Below are 23,642 nucleotides of genomic sequence, written 5' to 3' on the forward strand. Positions count from 1 at the left end.
CCTTTGCGCGCCGCGCCGCGTCTTCTCCTTCTCCGCCCAGCTGATCCGCCTTCCCTGCGCGCCGCCGGCTTCGGCTCGGGCGGAGCGCCCGGGCTCCTCCTCTCCTTGTCCTCCTCCTCCTCCTCGGGCTCCAGCTCGCCCGGCCTCCATCCCGCGCCTTCCCCAAGCCAGACAGCCAGCCATCCAGCAGCAGCCGCCTCCGCGATCCGAGCAGCCATGGCGGGCCAGGAGGAGGCAGCAGCGGCAGCGGCAGCGGCGGCGACGGAGGGCGCGGAGGCCGAGAGCCCCGGCTTGCTGCTGGAGCTCATCAGCTCCCCGCTGAACCTGTGCCTGCTGGGCCTCTGCCTCTTCCTCCTCTACCAGATCGTGCGCGGGGACCGGCCGCGCGCCCAGCCCGACGGCGAGGAGGAGGCGGCGCCGCCGCTGCCCAAGCTCAAGCGCCGCGACTTCACCCTGGCCCAGCTGCGCCCCTTCGACGGGCTGGCCAACCCGCGCATCCTCATGGGCCTCAACGGCAAGGTCTTCGACGTCAGCCGCGGACGGAAGTTCTACGGGCCCGGTGAGCCAAGAGCCCGCCGAGGGTTCTCCACCCCCCACCCCACCTCCCCGGGGACCACCACCACCACCACCCCGGGCGACCCCAGCCGCCTAAAGGCCCGGAGGGGAGTCGGGGCGCCCCTGAGAGTCCCGGAGTGGTGGGGGGGAGGGGGGGTGTCTGAGATCCGGGACCCCCAGAAAGGCCCAGAGGGGATCCCCCCCCAAGTTGCAATCAATCAGCCAGAGAGACGCACAAGTCGTGGGGAGGGGGGCGTCTGAGATCCGTGGCCCCCAGAAAGGCCCAGAGGGGACCCCTCCCCAAGTTGCAATCAATCAGCCAGAAAGACCCAGAGAGGACCCCCAACTTGCAATCAATCCCCCAGAGAGGACCCCCAACTTGCAATCAGCCAGAAAGGCCCAGAGGGGGATCCCCAAGTTGCAATCAATCAGCCAGAGAGACAGTCGTGGGGAGGGAGGGTGTCTGAGATCCGTGGCCCCCAGAAAGGCCCAGAGGGGACCCCCCCAAGTTACAATCAATCAGCCAGAAAGACCCAGGGAGGACCCCCCAACTTGCAATCAATCCGCCAGAGAGGACCCCCAACTTGCAGTCAGCCAGAAAGGCCCAGGGGGGGACCCCCAAGTTGCAGTCAGATCCCCGGGGTAGTGGGGTTTTATGCAAGGCAGAGTTGCAGACTCTAAAGTAGATTCCTTTGGATTTTTGAGGTCTGCTGTGTTACGTTGGAAGTATTTAGTGCAAAAGGATCCAGTCTCTTGTTTGGCTTAGTTATCAAATTTCTTCTACACGCTTTTCTGCAGCTAAGTAGCTCTGGGCAGATTATCAGTAAAAACCATACTGCCAGAAAGAGAGTTAAAATAGAATTAAAAACAGAATTTAAGACCGTTGGAAGAGGCGGAGGGAGCACCTTCAAGCCCCCCTCGCCACCTCCAGGGTTGCCTGGCACTCTTAGACCCATACCCCCACACCCCCAGGCCAATTGGCAGAACCAGATCTGGACACTGTTCTGGATGGCCAGAAGAGAGAGGGCAAGTCTGGGGGCAACAGCAGAGAGGGCTCCCTTCCTAGATCCTGCTAGTCAAAATTCTTTTAGACAGGATCTGCAACATACTTTCCCTGCCGGATCAGGTGGGATTGATCAACGCGATTGGCACAAGATGGTTTTCAGATTATTAGACTTTAAGACCTAATGTAGACTTTGGCACACACTCCTCTGTCCTGTCTCTCAAGGCCATTTTTGCATTCTGAGATGTTCTTGATATCACACGCAGCAGGCACAGACCTACATGCACATCCAGCCTTGCAGAATTTATTAGCCAGTCCTGCAGGCGCCGATAGCAAAGAATCTCTTCTGTGAAAGTGCCACTTGGAGGTTAAAACTTGGTGCAAATGACTAGTAAAACAATCCAGGCATCGTTGTTGTTGTTTTTTTTGCAGAATCTCTTGGAAAATGTCACTTCCAAGATTAACCTGGTTGGAAATGGACTCTGGCCCTACAGAAGCTTTCCCAATTCGTGGCGTAATAGGGCAAAGATAACCTTTGCGAAAGTCCAGCAAACTCTTTTGCGGTCATGTAATGTCCACAGAACTTAAAATCACTTTTCAGTCAATAATCAGGAGGAGTCTGCCTTTTAATACAATATATCCGTTGGAAAGTTGGAGAGTTTGTTTAGTCTAGTGCAGGGGTAGGCAACCTTGGCTCTTTTATGACTGGTGGACTTCAACTCCCAGAATTCCTGAGCCAGCCATGCTGAGGGGAAAGGGAGAGGTTTCCAAGCTGAGCTATGCTGGCTCAGGAATTCTGGGAGCTGAAGTCCACGAGTCATAAAAGAGCCAAGGTTGCCTACCCCTGGTCTAGTGGGGAAGGCTTCAGGCTTCAAACTGGGAGACTGGGAATTCTAGCTCGGCCTTAGGCATGAAAACCAGCTGGGTGACTTGGGGACAGTCCCTTTTTCTTAGTCCAGCCCTCCCCACAGTGTCGCTGTTAGAAAAGAAAAGAATAGAAAAAGAAAACAAATATTAGGTGTGTTCACTGCCTTCAGTTATTTATAAAAAAATATTAAAGGCAGGCTGCAAATAGATAAATAATAAACTAAAAAGTGCAGCATGACATGTTGAATTTTGGCTACCATAGGGTAACATAGCTTCCTCTTACAGTGTTCAAAACAGTTCATAGCAATTTTTTTCCAAATTAACCAAGTGTTACAGCCGGGAACTATAGTAAGTCAATTCCAGAGAGAGATTTGTTGGAGTCGGTTCGGTTCATTTCTGACTAACAGGCCCAGAGCGTTACCACACAACTGTCAACCGAATACACTTCTTTCAGATTAAGCCTCGATGAAATCCAGATTTAGCTGAACCTGGGGTTTAATTTTGCAACGCGTCTGAATTCAAAAGCTTCCGCAGCCTGAAAACCAAAGTGCCAAAGACTTTGGGTTGGCAGTCCTGCATTTGAGGCCCCGTTGTGACATTTAGGCAGCCAGGAACGCAACCCAAGGGAAGAAGGCCTTGTGTGTGTGTGTGTGTGAGAGAGAGATCCAAACCAGTTACTCTTGTGTTCCCCATAAAATATTTATGGCTGCCATCCGATCCTGGGTTATCGAAAAACCACGGAGACAAAGCTTCGCTGCCCAGCGTGAAATCAGTCAGGCCGAGCGTCTTTTCTTAAGGCATGGCAACCATGTGTGTTGCCTTCAGCCTTTGCAGTTGTGTGAATCAGCACAACGGGGGTTCCGGGTAAAGTAGTAGGGAGAGATCTCCCTTCCCTGGGAACACGCAACCGCGGAAGGTGGAAACCCGGAGAGGAGAGTGGATTGTTGCACGGGACTCCGATTAAAAGCGTTTAATTAAATATGTAATTTAGGAAGGGTACATGTAGAAAACAGACTGCTCTGTGCCAAGCACTGGTGCCAAGCCCGCCCACCCTCTCCTCTCTCCCTCTCAATTCCACGTCTAACCAGCCGGTCTTGTTCTCCCAGCGGATTATGCCCCGGGTCCTGGTCCTAAGAAGGAGCTGGAACGGGGGCCGCAAAATTGCCCTTTGTTTTATGCCCAGCTTCCCTTTCGCCACTCCCGCCTTCAGCTGTCCTGGCCTGTGGGAGGAAGCAGGCTGTGCATTTCACAAGGCCAGGAGTTTGGCCTCAAAGAGGCCACCCATCCACCCACCCACCCCTCCAGTTCTGCCTTCAGAGATTAGGTAAGGAGCAAGAAAATCAGGAAGGCAATCCTTCCGTAGAATTGGCCAAACAGGTTTTGCGTTTTTTCTTCTTCTTCTTTGCACGGAGATGTTTACCGACTGCAAGCTAGTTTGAAGTCTGTTCCTATCACACCTAGTTGGAGCATTCACCGTTTCTGGAGGCAGGTTGTTCCACTGGTTAATTGTTCTAACTGTCAGGAAGTTTCTCCTTAGTTCCAGGTTGCTTCTCTCCTTGATTAATAATAATAATAATAATAGTAAAGTTGGAAGGGACCTTGAAGGTCATCTAGTCCAACCCCCTGCTCAGGCAGGAAACCCTATACCATTTCGGACAAATGGCTGTCCAGTCATTGGATTACTTTCCATCCGTTGCTTCTTGTCCTGCCTTCCGGCGCTTTGGAGAATAGCTTGACTCTCTCTTCTTTGGGGCAGCCCCTGAGATATTGGAAGACTGCTATCATGTCCCCCCTCGTCCTTCTCTTCGTTAAACTAGACATACCCAATTCCAGCAACCGTTCCTTGTATGTTTTAGCCTCCAGTCTCCTAATCATCTTTGTTGCTCTTCTCTGTACTGTAGTTTGCAGTGCTTCTTGATGATCATAATCATGAAGGGCTCGATAGCGGGATTAAAAATGCCAGATCCAGTCTAAACATCTGCCTGATTGTGCGGCGAGCCACATCGAGGGACAATGAACAAGGACGTTGTTGATATCCTAATCTTCCCAAGGCTAAACTTTCTATCCCAAATTTCAGAAATACGTTCTTGGTTCTCTTTCTTGCAACAATACCATCGCTTTTGAAGTTCTTTTTTTCCCCCCCAGTGTTCCTAAAGCCCTGAGAACACCAAATAATAAAATAAAATCCAATCGCACCCCATCTGATCCTCCTTTTTCAACATCACCCAAGGATGGCTAGGTGCTCCCACTTAACCGAGGTTGGAACAGGAGTAGCTGGAAAAGCAACCAGCCATGAAAGAGTTAAGCATTCTCTGTTGTGGCTCTAGAGGTAATTCTTGACTTTCAACCACAATTGGGAAATTTATTTGTAAAAGGAGAAAAAAAAAGCCATTGTCACAGGGGAAAAGGTTAGATAAATAAAATGTCAGAGTAAAGCAGTTAAAAAACAACAACAGTCGTTTACTAAATGTACTTGCTATTGCCTGGATGTGTCTAGGGTGCTGGACCCTAAATCAGGTCCATGTTTTTGCAGTTGTGCTTCAGACTTCTCTCCAAAATAATTCTCTTTCCACCCTGGACACCTGCTTCGCAGCAGTGTCTTTCCGCACCTTTATTTAGAGATCTACCCACTCAGGTTGACTAATTTTACTCTGGTCAAAAGCCAGACAAGTAAAGGACAGGCTAGGAAGAGCTTCATAAAAAATTTCCCTTTAGAAATCTGAATTTTGTGAGGTCCCTTATGTCCCAAGAATGCTTGCTAGTTTTTTCTTAGCTTTCTTAATATAAGGGATGTGCCTCTTTTTCTCACTGTTTCTGACTGCAAGAAAAGTCATCTGTCAATTTTGCCTATCTTTCATTCTGGAATACATAGCTCAGCTCAGTTGTGTTATCATGAGCGGACAGCAGGCAGATAAAGTTTGCAGATTGGAATAAAGTGTTCTGAACATCTGACCTTGCATATTTGCCCCCTTCCTGCTTTAAAAATATAAAAGGGTCTAGTCCTCAGTACCGAAATGTAACACAGTGAAATTTCTGTTCATTTGGGGGGGGGGAGGTCAGTAGCTAGAGAACGATTAAACATTTCGACATTTTAGAAACCCAGCAACATTTTATAAGAACCAGTAAAGTTACTGATTTACTTTTACTGTCTAAAGTCCTTGATGGATCAAGCTAAAATTGCAGCCTTTAGAAAAATCTGGCAACTATTTTTTTTTTTTTAAGTAGGCATTTGCTTTCAAAATGCTGCGCAAAGATTTGGTCTGTTTACCCAAATACTGGAGAATCCCAATTTAACAAGTTTTTGAAAGATGAAATGGTATAGGATTTCCTGCCTAAGTAGGGGTTGGACTAGAAGACCTCCAATGTCCCTTTCAACTGATTCTATTCTATTCTGTTATTCTATTCTATTCTATTCTATTCTTCATTTCTTTATTCTATTCTATTCTTCATTTCTTTATTCTATTCTTCATTTCTTTGTTCTATTCTTCATTTCTTCTATTCTATTCTATTTCCTCTTCTATTCTTTCTTTAGTCTGTTCTATTCTATTCTATTCTATTCTATTCCATTCTAAATTCCATTCCATTCTGCATTCTATTCTATTCTATTCTTCATTTCTTTATTCTATTCTTCATTTCTTTGTTCTATTCATTTCTTCTATTCTATTTCCTCTTCTATTCTTTCTTTATTCTGTTCTATTCTATTCTATTCCATTCCATTCCATATTTTCTATTCTATTCTATTCCATTCCATTCCACTCCATTCCATATTTTCTTTTCTATTCTATTCTATTCTATTCTATTCTATTCTGTTGGGACATAAATTCCACTGTTCTAAATCTTGGCTGTTCTCTGCAGAGGGACCTTATGGCATCTTTGCTGGAAGAGATGCTTCTCGTGGTCTTGCTACTTTCTGCCTCGATAAAGAAGCTCTGAAAGATGAATACGATGATCTCTGTGACCTGGATGCTTCGCAGAAAGAAACACTGACTGATTGGGAACAGCAGTTTACGTGTACGTATTTCACATTTCGCCCAGCCCTAAACTGATTCCATGCATCTTTAAGCGCCACTTCCCACAAAGCATTTGTTTTAAGAGGGTCACGGCCAAAACGTAATTGTAAATATTCTACGCTGAATGGGAATTTGTTATGGTATGTGGGAATGACCTTGGGAGATGGAAGAGATGTTCCCTAGAGAATGATCCGATAAGAGACAGAATAGCCCACAGCTGCATAATGGGCAGAGAAAGAGAGAAATCTCCCTTCACTTATCAGGCTGTAAAAAGAGACAGTGAGCGATTTGTACTTTCAACCTTGCCAGATTCTATTAATGTAGCCTTACAATAAAACGGGAATAGCTCCTCCGATCACGTTCTCTGTCTGGTCTGCTTGGACTGGCTAACAGAATTACTATTTTAACTTTTCCAAACCTGATTCCCCACAAACCATCTGGGTTAGGCACTGAAGTCCAATCAGATTGAGGGAAGCTTTTTCTGTAAATCTTTTTTAGCATTGTAGCCGAAAGAGCTTGCCTAATAACACAAGAATTCTTGGGTGCTGGGAAATCAATCTTTTATATTCTTTGCAGGCCATCTTAACTTTCTTTCCTTTGTGGAATCTAAACTAAATCGGTTGCTTTGGGGCTTTGAAAATGGCAATACTGTGTCCCTTGGGAAGGGTGGAACTTGATCTGAAGTTTGTCAGTATTGATTTGAAATAATAATTCTTACTTCGTGGGTCTTTATTCAGTTAAATATCACTACGTCGGCAAACTGCTGAAGGATGGGGAAGAACCGACGGTATATTCCGACGAAGAAGAAACGAAAGATGCTAAAGACCGCAAGAACGATTAGCAAACGCGACGAGGAGCCACCTGAAGCTACTCGCTGGTTTCTTTGCTTTTAATTTTTAAGGAACATTTTTATCATATCCCCCCCTTCCCCCCTTCTATTTTACCCGTTTCTATATCAGCCCTTTTTAGAAATCCTAGGACTTGCAGTGACGTTGGCTGCAATGCTGCACATTTTAATCAACATTCCTAAGTAACTCACTGCTAACTTTTTTTCAAATCCAAGCCGAGGGCCTCCTTGGGCAGTAGAGCAATGAGCAAACCAGTTGGTGGTACGTAAAGGATCCTCACCACCCAAGCAGTTGCTGTAGGTAGGATTTCCCTTCCGTTTAATGGTGCTTTGCAGGATGTCACTGTTGAACAGACATTGCAATGTTTTGAAGGTTGACCCCTTGACCAGACAATGTCTCCTTGTAGGAGACACCGATCTGTCCCTCAACCTCCTTCGAATTGATGGTATTCAGAAAGGGTTCCTGTGTCTTCCCCAGCCCGTGTCTTTATCATTCCTTTTATAAAAAACCTGTCTTCCACCGAGTGCCCATCTCTGTGTATCCTTTGAGCAAGCTTTGTCCACTGCAGTTTCCTTCACAGGTGCAATTTCTGTGGGGGGTTTATATCATTTCAGGAAAGTGGAGTCTGGTGGGGCTTTGTTGTCACAGCTCATGTAGGATTGGAAGTGGTTGAAAAGTGCTTTTATATAGATACTTACACCCACCCGATCGGGCCCTAGCTTTGAAGCAAAGTAACTTTCTTTTTAAAAGGATTGCTTTCCTCTTTCTACTAGGCTAATTCACCCTGGTGCAAATCTAACAAGCAAGTTTGGTTTAGCTGCAATGCGATCTTCGGGGGCCATTTATAATGGGTGGTTAATTGTAAGCTTTAAGGTGTTGACAGGATCCTGCTAGCATGTAGGTGTTAAGTCCTCGACTTACAATCGTTCCTTTAGTGACTTTCAAAATTACAACAGCGCTGACTTAGGACCGGTCCTCACACTTGTGTCTCCCACAGTATCCCTTGGGTCAAAATTGGGGGGCTTGACAACCATCAGCTATTTAAGATGGTTGTACCAACCAGGTCATATGTTCCCAATTTGTGACCTTCCCAGCTAGCTTGACAAGCGAAGTCAAGGAAGGGGGGGGGAGCTTAATGAGCATGTGATTCAGTGACTCATTTAATGACTGCCTTGCTTAGCGATGGAAATTCTGTACATTGAAGACTGCCTGCAAACGGAAGTCCCCGTGGTTCTAGGTTTCCAGCCAGTGTTAATTCCTTGAAATGTTTTTGCCTCTATAAGCCACTCACTCCTCCTGGAGGTGGCGAACAAGAGTTAAAATCTATTCTAAACCATGTTGGTCACCTAAGATCTGAGAAGCGGGAAAATCACATATAAGAGGAGACGTAGCAGTAACTTGGAGAGTCCTGGAATTCTTGCACAATGTTGCATGAGGATTATTCAGCTCTGGGAAAATCGTCGACAGCTTTTAACAACTGCAAAAAGTAAAGTGGCGCTGATTTTAGCGCAGAGAATACACAAAATACCAGAGTAAATTGTGGAACTTTTGAGTGACTCTTTTGAGTTATTTATAAGGTTTTAAATTGGGAGACTAGGGGCCTCACTGATCCTTCCTTGAAAAGGCCACCAACTTTCCTTGATTGCAGATAACAATAATAAAATCCAAAATTTCACTATAGGATAATTGATCCACTGCAAGTATTCTATTAATTCTCAGATACATTTTTTGGGGGGGTGTAGTTGAGATTCAGTTCATTTTGTGCGGTCACTCACAGTATGAATCGGCTGGATTTAGGAAAGTAAGCAAGGACTATGGAACCAGGGAACATGTTTCCAAGAAGTTATTCCCAAGTTTGTTTCTTTTCCCACCCTTTTTATAGACTCACCATTTTGAACGGTAAGAGATCTGTTCTCCTTGTAAAAAAAAACACAGTACTTTTCCACAGCAAGCAATACATATTGTTAACTTTGAAATTCTACCTTTGTAAATGCAAAGTACGGAATTTAAGATTTTTTGTTTGTTTGTTTTGTTGCCTATCCCCATTTTCCCAAATGTACAACATCCTTACAAGATCCTTGCCTGTTGTTCTTGCTTATTGCCCTAAAGACATTTAACTGGCTAAAATGTTGTGACCTACCTCTGGGCCTTGTAGGGTAATTAATGAAATGCTAATTATTATTTTTTTAGGGTTTTCTGCTTCTTTCTAAAGTCACCATTCTTGCAGAATTGATGCTGAATGGTTGTGCTTGCTTTGTTTTTAAAGGAGAGGAAATAAAATTCTTCCTACAAATGTGCTTTTCTTTGAGTTAATATGAAGGGCAGAACTTAGCGCTCCAGAATCACCTGGGAAAGAAAGATGTTTATGATGGAATCTCTCCTCCAGTGCTTAGAACTGCTGGTGATGTAAGGCTGATTAGGAACCTGATGCCCATTTCAAATTTATGGAAGACACATCACAGCAGTTGCTCAGGGGCACATATAGCCTTCAAAGGCTGTTTATTTCTTTGGTTTTTAGATTAATAGCCTGCCTTTCATTCAGAAGCTTGCTTAGCAGGCTCTGGACTGACTTGCCAAAGGTTCAAACAGATGGATTTCTGCATTTAATGCAATTAAATTCGCTTGGCTTTGCTCCTTAAATCTCATTTTAGATCGTTGCAATTATGGAAGTGAAGCGAGGGATACAAACAGGCTGAAAGTTCCGTTGTCTTGCAGAACTTTCCCATGTTCGAAGCCATGTTACCTCTGGGCAAACCAGGATTTTTTTAAAAAAGTGAAGTGCTCTCTATCCAATGTTTTCATCTCTTTACAACCTGCTCAGGAAATCTGATAAGTCTCCGGAGATGCCATTGTTTATTAGCTGCCTCCAGCTGAGCATTAGATAAGAGGATTGGGGATTCTCATGTGTTTACATAGGTGACACCCCCAAAATTCTCCATTTCAAGATAACTGGCAGCAAGGAGGAGAGATTGTGTGAGAGAAGAAAGGCAGTAGGAAAACCACTGGCCAATTTTGCAAACAAAGAGATGGGAAAACTTGGTGGAGAACCAAAGAAACAAAGCTTGGTTATTTTCTTGCAGACGTTTCATTACCCAGACTTGGTAATATCATCAGCATCGATGTTAACCTAGTTTGGGTAATGTCTGCGAGAAAACAACCAAGCTCAGAGAGCACCAAGGACCCCCCAGTCGTCTTTCTCCTCTTCTCCACACACACCCCTTTCTTCTAGCACTGATGACATTACCTAGTTGGGTCATGAAACGTCTGCAAGAAAACAACCAAGCTCAGAGAGCACCAAGGACCCCACAGTCGTCTTTCTCCTCTTCTCCACACACACCCCTTTCTTGTAGCACTGATGACGTTACCTAGTTGGGTCATGAAACGTCTGCAAGAAAACAACCAAGCTCGGAGAGCACCAAGGACCCCTCATTTCAACCCTGAGCTATAAATATTCTTCTTTATTGGAACCAGGGAAGCCTTTATTTATCCTTTGGCCTTCTATGCTGCTTCAGTTTTCAATATTCTGAATGGTTTACACACACACAATTTGAACCGCAAGTCAGCTCTGAGGCGATGCCATGGAGACAGCAAGGTCTTCAAGCTTCTTCAAAGCCTTTTTAGAACATAAAGCACTCTTATTTGGGCCTGGTGGTGTTTCAAGCCTGATGGAGTAGCCGCCACATGGATCGCTGTCATTTGTATTCCCCATGAAAAGGAGATGTTCTTACCTTACCTTTGGCTTGTAAACAGTTGGGCACACTTCTAAATATAGACCTGGACTCAAGCTACTGGCCATTTTCTCATGGGTTTGGAGGCATTCTTGAAAATAAAGGTGCTACGATATAAACCAGGCCAGCTGGACTTCCAACTCCTGGAATTCCCAGCCACCAGGTGGTGTTTCTCCAATGCAAAAAAGCTCTTCCAGCTTTCCCCAACCTAGGAGCCCCACAAAATGGGTAGATCTTAATTCCCAGAATCCTCCACGACAGTCATGTTGGCTGGAGAATTCTGGAAACTGAAGGATGGCTAGGTTGAGGAAAACTGGTCCGCCAAGAATTTTTGTGGATCCTCCTTTCTTTTTGGGGTGGAAGAAAGGAACAGCTTATCTAAAATATCAAGTGAAAAATTACACATTTTATTCCTTGGACTGCCTAGCCGAGAGGTAGGCAACCTTGGCTCTTTTATGACTCGTGGACTTCAACTCCCAGAATTCCTGAGTCAGCCTGGCTCAGCTTGGAAACCTCTCCCTTTCCCCTCAGGCTGGCTCAGGAATTCTGGGAGTTGAAGTCCACGAGTCATAAAAGAGTCAAGGTTGTCTACCCCTGGCCTAGCCTTTTGGTTATGATGCCTGATCCAATAAATCAGGATCTCCTTTTCCAGAATTTGGAGATCACAGGCGAGTTATAAAGCTGCATTTTCCCCAGATCTCTCAGGCTTAGGGTTACAAAAACGGTTCGGTGATTTTCCAGTGAAGGAAGCAAGCATTTTTAAAATGAGCGCAAAGATTTTATTCAAAAGGAGTATGCACATCTGCAAAAATCAGTTCCAAGCAAAGACGAAAAAGAGAAAGACTCGAAACGGGAAAATGGAAATTGCATCTGCAACGAAAACAAAACATCACCGGTAGCCCCAGGAAGGGTGTTCCTATAAAACAACTTTATTCACAGCTAACTTTTCAATTGGATCCGGAGGGTTAAGAAGAAACAATGCAAGTACAAAAGGTTGTTTATAGAGAAAAATACTTTTCACTCACCCCGCTCAGGAAATGCATGTCTGCCCCTCACCAAAGCAAAGAAGAAAGGTTGTAGCTTCAGAGTTTAAAGTTGGACTTTCAAAAAGCCGAAAGAAAACCAGCACCTTTGACCAACGTGACACACAAACAGCCTTAATAAGCACAGAAAAAAAATTCCTGCGTACTTTGGTTCGTCACTACTTTTATTGGAGCCAAGTTTAACAAAACGTGGACGGTATGCTAGCTAAGTCATATCACGTAGAGGTACCATGACATGGAATAAATAAATCACGTTCAAGGGAAGCGGGAACTGGAACCAAAATGTCTCGTTCTTCCCTCTGCATAGAATTCTTCTCTTAAGAAATTGTGGTTGTCCAGTCCAGGGCGAGACCACTTCACCGGCACCCTCAGAACTGCCAAATCACTAAATTTGGTGACGGGCAATTTAAAAGGGGTCCTTTTTAAGCTGGCGTTTTTCACCAGGTCTGTGTTTATTTCCAGCAACTAACACCGCCCTGGAGGCTTTGTCTTGCTTAATGGGATTCCCAAACATCAACAAACCAACTTTTGTTCAACTGAGGGGCAAAGAAGGTCTCCGTGAAAAGCCTATGTTGAGTCTGGGGGCGGGGGGGGGAGCTTCCACTTCTCCATAGAAACATACACACACACACCCCCCAGAAACTCACCGTGGTTCTGCAAAGTCACTAAATTAACAACGCACCAACAAAGCAAGGGAAGGCCCACACTGGAGTCCTCGGGAAGAAATTCCCTGGAGCTGAAAAGCGACGGTCAGCTCTCCCTATTTCAGGTGTAAACCTGACTTTCTGGGCACGGTAGGTTAAATCAGGATTAAAGTGGATGCAATGAAGAAGATTTGCAAGATGATCTCCTGATGTGTTTTTCAAAACAGGAACGTGCTCGGAGAGGGAGTGGGAAGGGATGGAATGGATGGAAGGAAGCTACAAGGGGGAGACACTAGGTAGATGTGATGCTTTTCCAGGCTCTGCCAATTTAAGCCCCTCTCTCCAAAGATGCTGCTATAGTCCAGTACATTGGGGGGGGGGTTGCTCATTCATTCTATCAGCATTTCTTCTGCCATCCAGGATCTCATGGCAATTGCAGGGGATTATTTAGATCAGCAATGCAGGGAGAGTTAGGTGGAGCCTTGCCACTTCTGAAGGGTAATCTAACTCCGTGGGACTAAGAGCTTTCTCACCTCAGAAAAAAATGGACGAGTCAACGCAAGGCTTTGTTTTCGGCCGAATAATGTGAGACAGCAGCAGGCTGAAAAACTGGGTGTCCGTTGCTTACCCAAGTTTTCCAAAAAGGGATCAGGAAGTGGCAGAGATCAGACATTTATATACCCTGTGCGATCCTGGATGAAGCTGTGGGTTTTTTTCCTCTATCATCCCATATTTTTTTCTGTCGTAAATTATAAACGTCTTCCTTCTCTGCCTACTCTTGCAAATATTGTGTTTGCTCTCTCCTGCCCGTTCCCTTTCTGAAAATAACAGAGAGACCACTCGGACTTTGAATTTTTAGGACTTGGAAAGATTTCTTGAGCTGCTGGGGGACCACATGTTGACTTCTCTAATTGTACAGCCGTTCAGAAAAGGGGTCCCTCGCTACACAGACACCCAGTCCAGGAATTGACCTTTGCCACCTGTTTTTATGATGCTAAGAGTGTTTCATCATGCTGCTCTTTCTTTTCCAGCATGCAGAAGAGACCCAGCACCCCCCAAAACTAAATCACAAACATACACACGCACACGCACACACATACCCCAACCAGCCCAAGTCAATATTATCAAAGTTCAGGGTCTACCGTGAAGCCCTTGAGAGGGGGTTATACAAAATGACCTAAGATGAACTTGTACTGGGATCGTTTCGAGGTCTCCCCACCCTCCCATCCCTCGGAAATCAACCAAAGTAGCATCCTCCCCCCAAAGTCTGCTCCACAGGCTGAGGCCAAGCATAGGCTGAGCTGAATTATTTCGACAGGAAACAAAGGACTTTCCTCCAGAAACCATTTCCAGCTTCTTCTCAAAAAGGGAGGACCCCGCAAAGCAGGGGAGAAAGGCAAGGAACTCACAAGAGTTGAGGAGACTCTTGTTGCGGGAGCTGCTAGCCCCTTCTAGAGGCGCTATCAAAGTTGACCGCTTTATCCACCAAGTTCTTTGGATGCCACCTTCCCTCCATCTACACACCCCACCGTTTCTACGCCACCCCCGAGCTGCCCCCTCTTTTATCACCTTTCCACCAGGCGCCTGGAAAGTCTCTGCCGGTCTTCTGCTTTGTGCCTTCTCTCGCCCACGTCCACGTTCCCCTTACCCGTCACCCGGTGAGCTTCCTCCGGTAGCTGAGAGGCGCTCAGATGGACAAGGTCTTTGATCTCCACCCCTCCTTCCAAGGCCCGGAGAGTCTTACATTTCATTTTATGATGGATGAACTTGCTACATTTCCTCTGGATTTTGCGGAAGGCATCCAGCTCTCCGCAGTGGTTGGTTTTGAGGAGCGGAGCTTCCTCATCCAAGAAGCAGCTATCGGACAGCTTTTCCCTCTTCTTCTTCTTCTTCTTGCTGCTGAGGTCTCTCTCCTCTTCGCTAGACGACCACTGGACCTTCGGCTCTTCGCACCAGCGTTTGCTGCTGGATCTCTTGAAGCTGGTCTTGGCCCTCAGTCCGGAATCGCAGCATTCCGCACTGGAGCAGAAGCTGCGTCCGCCACGGTTCCCCTCCCGGTCCTCCCCGCCAACGTTCCGGATGCGTATGAAGAGTTCTTTGGCCTTCTGCTGGTGGAGAGGCCGCGTCTTGCAGCTGCCTGGGTAGCTGCCGTTTCTTTGCTCCGATGGGTTCCAGGGCTCGTTAAGCGCCTCGCTAAAATATTCCGAATCGCTGCTGATCTCTTCCAGCAGGTCTTTCAGTTTATACATGCTGGCTGACGACCTCACGGCCGTTTCAGGAGTCCCTTCCTGGGAGGTGTTTTTGTGAGCAATATTGTTGCTTCCTGGGAGGGGGCTACGCAACCTGTCCGGCGGGGAGCCATCGCTCTCCTCCTCCTCCTCCTCCTCCTCTTCCAGGGAATCCTCCCATTCTCCCTGGCAACTTTCGCTAAACTCTTGAGGACACGCCCGGTCCTCCGGCGTGATGAGGTCTGCAGGCTCAGACCTTACGTCAGTGGCTTCCCAGGGGTCATCTTCATCGTTGTCAGCCACCTGAGGGTCGTATTCAGGGAGATCTGATCCTAAACTCTCTTCCGTCCAACAGTCTTCGTCTCTACTCTGCAATTTGACCCGGAAGCTGTCTTCGTAACATGACACCACCCTGTGCCACCAAGATGCATCTGACGGGCTTTGTGCGCTGGGACAGACGCGTGCGTATCGGGGGGTTTGGTAGTAGTTCAGTAAATAATGGATGAATTCCTCTGTTTCATAAACCTTTTGCTTTTTAGCCTTGGCTGCCTCAGGAGCATCCGCGAAGGGCCCCAGGTTGGGTCTCAGGTAATCCCACCTGTAGGGGGACGACTCGTTCACTTGGCAGTCCTGAGTGACCGTCACCCGCAGCAAGCCCGTGGCACGAAAGGGGTCGGCGCTGTTCTCCGTTAAGTGGCTGGTGACTGCCCTAGCAGCGGGTCCGTTGGGAAGAGCTCTCCCGAAGGGAGAAGGGGATGGAGGCAAGTCTTCAGCCAGGAATTGTTCTTCGTTCTCTTTTTCGATCGCGACATTTTCAAGCAGGGCGGAGGGGCAGGCGGGCTGGCTCTCATCCTCCACTTCTTGACGCTCAAGGCGAGGCACAACTGTCTCCTCCTTGTGCGCATCCTCTACGGGAGGGGTGAAGGAAGTCTTCTCCCCTTCAGGTTGACGCTCCAGTAGACGGGCCTCCGTTTGCCCGGAGGACAGGACGAAATTCTTCAACCGAAACAGAAAGACAAACAGGATTACTGCACCACAAAGCAGAGACAATTCAGCGCAGTCTAACAATGAAGCTCTCTCACGTGTAATTTGAGTTTTGTCCACCTTGGTTACAGGGAGAACATCCACATCTTCTCAACTGCAACCATCATTGGGCACTATGAGGAATTGGGTCAATTTTAATGGTGCTCAACCCAATGAAATGGGAGGGGGGGGGGGGAAATGGTTTTATTTGGAACTAGACAACAACTAGACTCGTCAGATCATTGTTTCAGAGAGAACTCCTTATGCCTTCAACAATGGCAGAGCTTCTAATGTACTTGGTAAGGTCTTTAAAAATGCCAGGAGATGCTCGGAGGTGTATCTGCCTTGAAAGTAGGCCCTGTGGAATTGTAGAGCACAATTAAACATCAGGAGATGACCACAGGAAATGCTTTATGATATTCTCATTGTGGCCATAAAATGCATTACGGTAAATGTTTATGTCATAAAATGTTTTGTGAAATCTGCCATGTTTCAGTTCCAGGGTTTTGCCTCCCTTTCGCCCAGCTTAAAGATTACAGACATGAGAGCTTTAATAGTATATAGATAATATCCTAATACAGCTCTTATTCCTTCACCCCCCACCCCTTCCAGTGGGAAAGATACAAATGCAACGTGTCTCTCTCTCTCTCCAATACTTTTAGCAAAATCCAAATTGCCACGTTGGAGAAAACACATTCTTTTGATTGAATCGACTGGGTCGATTCGATTTCTGTAGCCACCCAACTCAACCCTGGGCGGCTTGCAATTCTAAGATTATACAACAATTAAAAACAATTGAAGAAACAGCTGGGGCCCATTTCATTGATAGGTACACCCAACAACGTTTTATGGCTAAATTGCTTAAAAATTAAGAAGAACTGGAAAGATGAATAACCCCTTTGGAATACGCGCCCCCCAATATTCTTACTTTTATTTGGCTTAGCAGCACTGTGAGTAGTCTGATTGATTCCACCCTCCTCTGAGCTAGGAGATATTTTCTCTCCTCCCATTCGGGCAGGTCTGCGGCGTTCACTTCTTCTGCAGCTGTCACTTTCAGATGCTTTCTGGGGTGTTTCTCCTCTCGGTCCATCCGCCTTTTCCCCCGTCTCTTGATCTTAGCCCTCCTCCTTCCTTCTCCGCCTTTTTTGTCGTCGTCATCTCGTCTTTTTCTAGGCAGTTAGCAATAACGGAAAACGTTTAGAGGAACACGCGTATCTTGTGCGCGCGTTTCAGGTGGTTGAGCGTAAAAAACGAGCCCTGTTGTGAAATCTAATGGCTACGGGGGTGTACAAAATGAAAGGGCCTCTTCGAAATGGGAGGCTAACTAACACCTTGCGGATTTCCAAGGCGACGTAAAATAAGCTGGAGGAAATTTGAGCTGCTCTGTAGAAAGAGCTGACACTCCTACAAATACTCAGATATTAGTAGTTATACATCAAGACTGACATTCCCAATTAAAGCTTTAATCTTTTCCAAGGGCATTTGAATTTACATTGTGTGGGATCCTTTTAAAAAAAATAAATCAGCATACATATAAGTCCTATCTCTCCCACTCACACTGCTCCTTTTTCTGTTATCCTTAACTATCTCTAATCTGACTCCTTGTCTCCAGGATGACTGCCTCGCCCCGGAGAACCAGTATTTTAAAGGCCACTGGCCTTGTAAACAGCTGAACTTTTTAAAGCAGAGATTGTGAACAACGCACTCCCTCCGCTTTGTGTTACAGCTGCCATGAACCCTGGCTGTTCAAAGAATTTGAGGGATGCCCTTGAGAACGTCTACAGTAGAGGCCCTGAGGTTGCTTATCACGTTTTTTAGGGGGCAGAAACAAAGCTCACAAGGCAGTAAGTCTAATCAACTTGCAGAAGGATAAGTCATCTGTCATCACAAATGTGGCAGTAATTCCCCCCCCCCCCCAAAAAAAAAAGAAATCTGTGTGTTCAAAACAGATTGCTGGCTGCATCTGGGTAAGTTTCACAGGTCTGTTGTCTCTTTTAAGTGGTGGCTGCAGATGTTCCTTCTACATCTGTGGCATGAAGAAGGATCAGGTTATTCTGAGGGTCTGTGGTTTCCACTGCTGTTCTGAGTCTCCCTTGCAATCAAGAGATACAGCAGGCTAACACGGTCAGTCCTTGATTTATGACGACAATTACAGAGCAACAGTGTAATAGAGTTGGAAGGGACCTTGGAGGTCTTCTAGTCCAACCCCGTTTAAGCAGGAGATCTTATATCATTTCGGACAAAGGGCTGTCCAGTCTCTTCTTAAAAACTTCCAGAGTTGGAGCATTCACAACTTCTGGAGGCAGGTTGTTCCACTGGTTAATTGTTCTGTCAGGAAATTTCTCCTTAGTTCTAGGTTGCTTCTCTCCTTGATTGGGAGAGAATTGGGACCAGAATGTCCACAGCTAAACAAGGTGATTGTTGAATCACGGCCAATGTTACAACTTTTTGCCACAGTGGTTAAGCAAATACATCATATTGATATATTTATTTATTTTGTTTATTTTCACACTTCTTAACCAACCATCTCCCGCGTATTCTCCTTGTGTTCCTTTTTCCTATTTGTTCTATTATTTTACTTCTCTTTACACTCCTTTCATTTTCTTCCTTAGAAGCCCCTTAGAGTAGCCGCAAGGTGAGACCAGCGGCAAATAAATTGAACAAATAATCTTTTTTTCCCCCAAGCTATTTAAATCTGTTGTAATTTGGTACAAAGCTAGAACGCTAAGCAATCCCACAGCCTCCTTCAGCTACCTAGGAATGAAAGGCCTCCATTTTATATACAATTGCTGAACGGTTTGAAGGATGGGAATATAAACCTAAGCCCTGCGTTCGTCGAGAGAGTCACAAAGCTATTTTGGTCTGTAACATAACAACTTTTGTTCCAAACCCAATGGAGTGGGTGGAACCCTCCCTGCAGAATTAAAAAAAAAAAAAACCTAACAGTGCTCAGGTGTACTTATGTCTACAGAACCCACTGGGAGAGGCAAAGCAGACTGAGAAAACAAGCAGTACTATAAACTTACAAGTAGATGTAACAGTCAACCCTGGATCTTGAAACTGCAGTGCAATCTTTTCCAATAATAATAATAATAATAATAATAATAATAATAATAATAATAATAATAATAATAATAATAATAATAATAATAATAATAATAATAATAATAATAATAATTTTATTTCAGGCTAGATATACTTCTGCCTTAAGATAATGGCAGCAACTGCGAAAGCGAACTGCAAGTGAAGCCATTGGTGATTATATCTATAATGTTGGATTGCAACCGATTTGCAAACCAGCTCTCAATTATTACAGACTTTGGAATCTACTCTTCGGGCATAAACCACCGGTCTATGTACTCAACACAGCCATGGAGGAGTTGACCCGCTGAATTTACCTTTGTTCTGACTAAGGTATGTTTGGTTGCAACATCTGCCAGACTTCATATGAAGTTCAAAGTAAAAGAAACATTAGTGCAGCGTGCACGAGATGGCACCTTCACTCAACTTTCATATATTAAGAAGTGAGGGTACAAACTCTCGTGACAAATAATGAATGTGGCATGGCGTGGAAAACATTTGCTGAAATCTCAGGAGACCAGTAGGCGTCGCAGTTAAGATTTCCAGGAATCAGGGACCTGTTTTTATTGAATTCATCAACTGTCTCTTTGCTAACCAACACAACATAAATGATGGGAAAGTAGGACAACGTAGACGTTACCGGTAGCCCTCAACTTATGATCATAACGGGCCCCGGAATTTCTGTCGCTAAGCAAAGTGCTTGTTAAGCGAGTCACATCTAACTTTACGAACCGTTGTTCACTGAATCAGGTGGGCGTTAAGCAAAGCTGGCTATCTCCCCCATTGACTTTGCTGGACAGAAGATAGCTTGGGAAGGTGCCAAAACGGGATCACGTGACTCCGGGATATGCCGCAACCGTCACCGTAAATGCATGCTGGTTGCCCGGCACCCAAGTTGCCATCACGTGGCCAAGGGGATGCAGCAACGGCGGTTAAGGGTGAGGACTGGGCCTAAGTCACATTTTTCGGTGTCACTGCAACTTCAAATAGTCACTAAACAAATAGTTGTAAGCCAAGGACTACTTTGTACATTCTCAGTCTAAAAATACCAGGAGAGCTCACACACACACACATACACATCCCAAAAAACAAAGTTCAGTGTTCTTGGTCCACGGTTTTAAAGGCATGGATGCAAAAATGTGATTTGGTCTTTTTTAACCTGTTACTCGTTCCAGTCGGAGCCCACACAGGAACGCGCACACACGCGCACGCACGCACATGTGTCTTCGCCCTCCCGATAAAGAACGATTAGCGTTAATGATTCCCGTTAATAATTAAAGCGAAGGAGTTAAGTGCCTCACCTTTCAGTCCCTTTTCTCCCTCTGTTCTCCTCTCTCTTTCTCTCTCGTTCTAGACCTTGCAGAGTTAATCTCTCTAGCGTTCTCTGCTTTATAGCGTTCTCACTGAAATGACTAGTGGTGTCAGAGGTCACCTGTGTCAAAACAGCAACGACAAAGCGCATGGCTCATTCAAATGGACCACTCTTGTTTCTTTGATTGATTGATACGCGGCCTTTCCATCCCAGTCCTTTTATTTTATTTTATTTTTTAAAAATGGCTTGTTGTTCATAGGCAAAGGAGTTACACTCCAGAACGAAATACGGAAAACGTAGGGCGTTACTGGACCTTTAAAAGCACAGGTAGTCCTCGAGTTATGACCATCCTGGAACCTGCCCGTCACAGTCGTTAACTCGGGACGGTCTTAAATTAGGTCACCCACCGACCCAATGACCGTTTCTGCAGCCGTCGTGAAGCGGACGCGCTGCAGTGCGTGAAGCGAGCCCCTGCTTTGCGACGGGCGCAGTTTTGCTGAAAATTGGAAGGAAATCCCCGTTTTCGGCAAAACAGTCGCAAAACGCAGTTGTGCGACTAGACACTGCGACACAACTGCAGCACAGTTGGCTGAACACTTGAAATGTGGTCACATGAACATGGGGGGGGAACTCCCAACCATCGGAACTTCGAATCCAATCGTAGGTACCTCCAGGGAGGTCAGTCGTGACTTCGGTCACCTAAGCGACCCGTCGTAACTTGAGGACTACCTGTAAATTCAAGGAATCAGCAGAATTGGTTTCAGAAGCACATTCTGGACGGCTGCTGAGACTCCTCCCGAGAAAATTGCAGCCAAAGGACAGGTAGTCCTCGACCTACGACATGTCGCTAAGCGAGTCATTTTTTAAATGGTTTTTCCCATTTTACGAACTTTCTTGCCACAGTTGTTAAATGAATCACAGCAAGTGTTTAAATTAGTAACATGGTTGTTAAGAGAATCTGGGTTCTGCATGGACTTTGCTGGTCAGAAAGCCAGCAAAAAGACCCCCGGGAGACACGGCGACCGTCATAAATATGAGTCGGTTGCCAAGAGTCTGAGTTTGGGTCACATGATCTTGGGAAGGTCGCAACAGTTGTAAGTGTGGGGGTCATATGTCACTTTTTTTTCAATGAACGGTCACTAAACAAACTACCTGTATGTAGAAGCATGAGAGGAAGGTGACGCCCTTGCAAAGACTGATTTATCGGGGCGTGGAGTTTTATGAAAAAGAGCCCCCCATCAGATAGGAAACGGAGCTGATCAGCGTGCTCGGGTCTACCAATCCATCCATCCATCTTTCTGGCCCGTGAGGTTTGGGTCTCTTTTTGCAACCCTGGCTTAAGAGAGGGTTCCCACGACCGCAGGACGCCTTACCTTGATGTTACACGCCAGAGCCTTGCCGTCCTCCCCCTTGAACATCAGCTTCATGCCCTTGAGCGTCTCCACGGCCTTCGCAAACGACTTGGACTCTTGATACTGGACAAAGGCTTCGAAGGACCGCAGGCCCCGGAAAATCAAATTGTTCCTGCTTCTTCCCACCGTTTCCTCCCGGTAGGGATCCAGCATGGGGATGTCCACATTCTTGACCTTCCCGAACGTTCCAAAGACCGTCCTCAAGACGTCCTCGTTGGGGGTCTCGCTCTCTGAGCCTTTCAGGGCAAACCACTTGCACGGCAGGCCTTCCAGATGGAGGCAGTCCAGGAGCGCCTGGCTCTGCTCCTCCTCCTCCTCCTTCTCCTCCTCCTCCTCCGGGGGTTTCTGGCTCTTTGCGTTGGGCTCTGATTCCTGAGAAGGTGGGCCGTCCGGAGGGGCTTCTGTAGCGACCACCTGCAAGTCTTCCTTGAAGCCGTTCAGCTTGATCAGCTTGCCATGGAGCTTCTCCTTCAGGCTGGTGACCAATCGCTTGCTTTCCGCCTCTCCTTCGAATCGGATGAAGCCCTTGGTGCTCTTCGACACCTTCACGCTGCTGAACTGGTCTGGGCAGATCATGTTCTTCAGCTTGTCCATCACCTCCCACTTGGAGAAGGCCCGGGTAGCTCCAGTGTGTTCCGGAAGCGCCACGCTGATTGTCAGTTTCGCAACGGGCTTCAGGTAAAGCTGCTGAGAGGCACACAGCTCCACTGCTTCTGAGGGATCGCAGACCAGGGTGACCGTCATGGTGCCCGAATAGCCTTCGGAAAAACAATTCAAAGGCACGTTATGTGCACCAAACGACACTCTCGCTTCTGGCAAAAGTGGGCCTTCCAACAACCTCCCACCGGGTTGGAGTCCAGGGGTAGGCAACCCTTGGCTCTTTTATGACTCGTGGACTTCAACTCCCAGAATTCCTGAGCCAGCATGGCTCAGCTTGGAAACCTCTCCCTGTCCCCTCAGCATGGCTGGCTCGGGAATTCTGGGAGTTGAAGTCCACACGTCATAAAAGAGCCAAGGTTGCCTACTCCTGGGTTGGACCTATTTTATTTAAGGAATTAGAAACAGTCTTATATCTGAGTTTGTTCTGATGTAGGAGGACATTTGTAGCTGAGAGTTGAAAGGGGAGGTCCTTGGGGCTCTCTGAGTGTGATTGTTTTCTTGCAGACGTTTCATCACCAAGCTAGGTAATATCATCAGTTATCTTAGTCTACTACTGATGGCGTTACCTAGTTTGGTAATGAAACGTCTGCAAGACACCACCAAGCTCAGAGAACACCAAGCACCTCACTGAGTTTGTTGTGGTAGCACTAACTGGTTTTTAATAAATTGTTATTCGGGTGACCTCATTACAGTCAATCCAATTTAAATTTGCATCCTTGTTCATTGCAGTATCACAGTACCTACTTATTTAAAACTAAATGCAGTCATATTGCTTTTACTTTATTAGAACAAGCGTAACTAATACGATCTTTAACTGAATTGGATAAGGACTTAAAATTATAAATCTAAACCTTCAGCAAAAGGTGTCTATGAAAATTAAAAACAAGATTCATCTGAATTGTTGTATCAAGAAAGAAAAGCCAGCCAGGAATTGATCTGACAAGACTCTAAGCAGTAGAATAAAAGAAGACATACATCTTTAGACAAAATTCTGTTTACTTAAAAGTTCCACCCACTTCAAATGATTTCACTCTTAGTAAGGAAAAACTAGGATTGTTTAGGATTGTTGTTATTAAGATTTTTTTAAAAAAATATCTGCAGTTTAGTAATTCCAACAAGAGCACATGGAAAAAAAGTTTCTGTAAACTGCACACTAGATCAAAGGATCAACTAAACTGCATACATCAAACACCAAAAAAATTTAACAAACAGATTGCTACTGATTAAA

At 45.9% G+C, this 23,642-nt stretch overlaps 2 protein-coding genes across 2 annotated transcripts; one reads left to right on the forward strand and one right to left on the reverse strand.

Annotated features, from left to right (window-relative positions):
* The first annotated feature begins 216 nt into the window (after positions 1-216).
* On the forward strand, positions 217-7,326 carry PGRMC1 (progesterone receptor membrane component 1). The gene is made up of 3 exons (XM_015826901.1): positions 217-559; positions 6,281-6,436; positions 7,173-7,326. The coding sequence occupies exons 1-3, from the start codon at positions 217-219 to the stop codon at positions 7,274-7,276; spliced, it is 603 nt and encodes a 200-aa protein (XP_015682387.1). The 3' UTR covers positions 7,277-7,326.
* A 6,937-nt stretch (positions 7,327-14,263) lies between these two features.
* LOC107297542 (A-kinase anchor protein 17B-like) lies at positions 14,264-22,504 on the reverse strand. Its single transcript, XM_015826903.1, has 4 exons — positions 21,716-22,504; positions 20,332-20,462; positions 16,878-17,118; positions 14,264-15,922 (listed from the first exon to the last, which is right to left on the reverse strand). The coding sequence occupies exons 1-4, from the start codon at positions 22,496-22,498 to the stop codon at positions 14,264-14,266; spliced, it is 2,814 nt and encodes a 937-aa protein (XP_015682389.1). The 5' UTR covers positions 22,499-22,504.
* Between the last annotated feature and the right edge of the window lie 1,138 nt (positions 22,505-23,642).

This window comes from Protobothrops mucrosquamatus, unplaced genomic scaffold, assembly GCF_001527695.2.
Source record: "Protobothrops mucrosquamatus isolate PMUCROS unplaced genomic scaffold, P.Mucros_1.0 scaffold3369, whole genome shotgun sequence".
NCBI classification, from domain to species: Eukaryota; Metazoa; Chordata; class Lepidosauria; order Squamata; family Viperidae; genus Protobothrops; species Protobothrops mucrosquamatus.

Bases quoted from the DNA above. Each gene is read 5' to 3' on its own strand.
- PGRMC1 (XM_015826901.1), top strand. From the start codon at position 217: ATGGCGGGCCAGGAGGAGGCAGCAGCGGCAGCGGCAGCGGCGGCGACG. The intron at 560-6,280 runs GTGAGCCAAGAG...TGTTCTCTGCAG, and splicing joins ACGGAAGTTCTACGGGCCCG to AGGGACCTTATGGCATCTTT. The intron at 6,437-7,172 runs GTACGTATTTCA...GTCTTTATTCAG, and splicing joins TTGGGAACAGCAGTTTACGT to TTAAATATCACTACGTCGGC.
- LOC107297542 (XM_015826903.1), bottom strand. From the start codon at position 22,498: ATGACGGTCACCCTGGTCTGCGATCCCTCAGAAGCAGTGGAGCTGTGT. The intron at 20,463-21,715 runs GTAAGGCGTCCT...GTTTTGACACAG, and splicing joins CTCTGGCGTGTAACATCAAG to GTGACCTCTGACACCACTAG. The intron at 17,119-20,331 runs GTGAGGCACTTA...CTAACTGCCTAG, and splicing joins GGGAGAAAAGGGACTGAAAG to AAAAAGACGAGATGACGACG.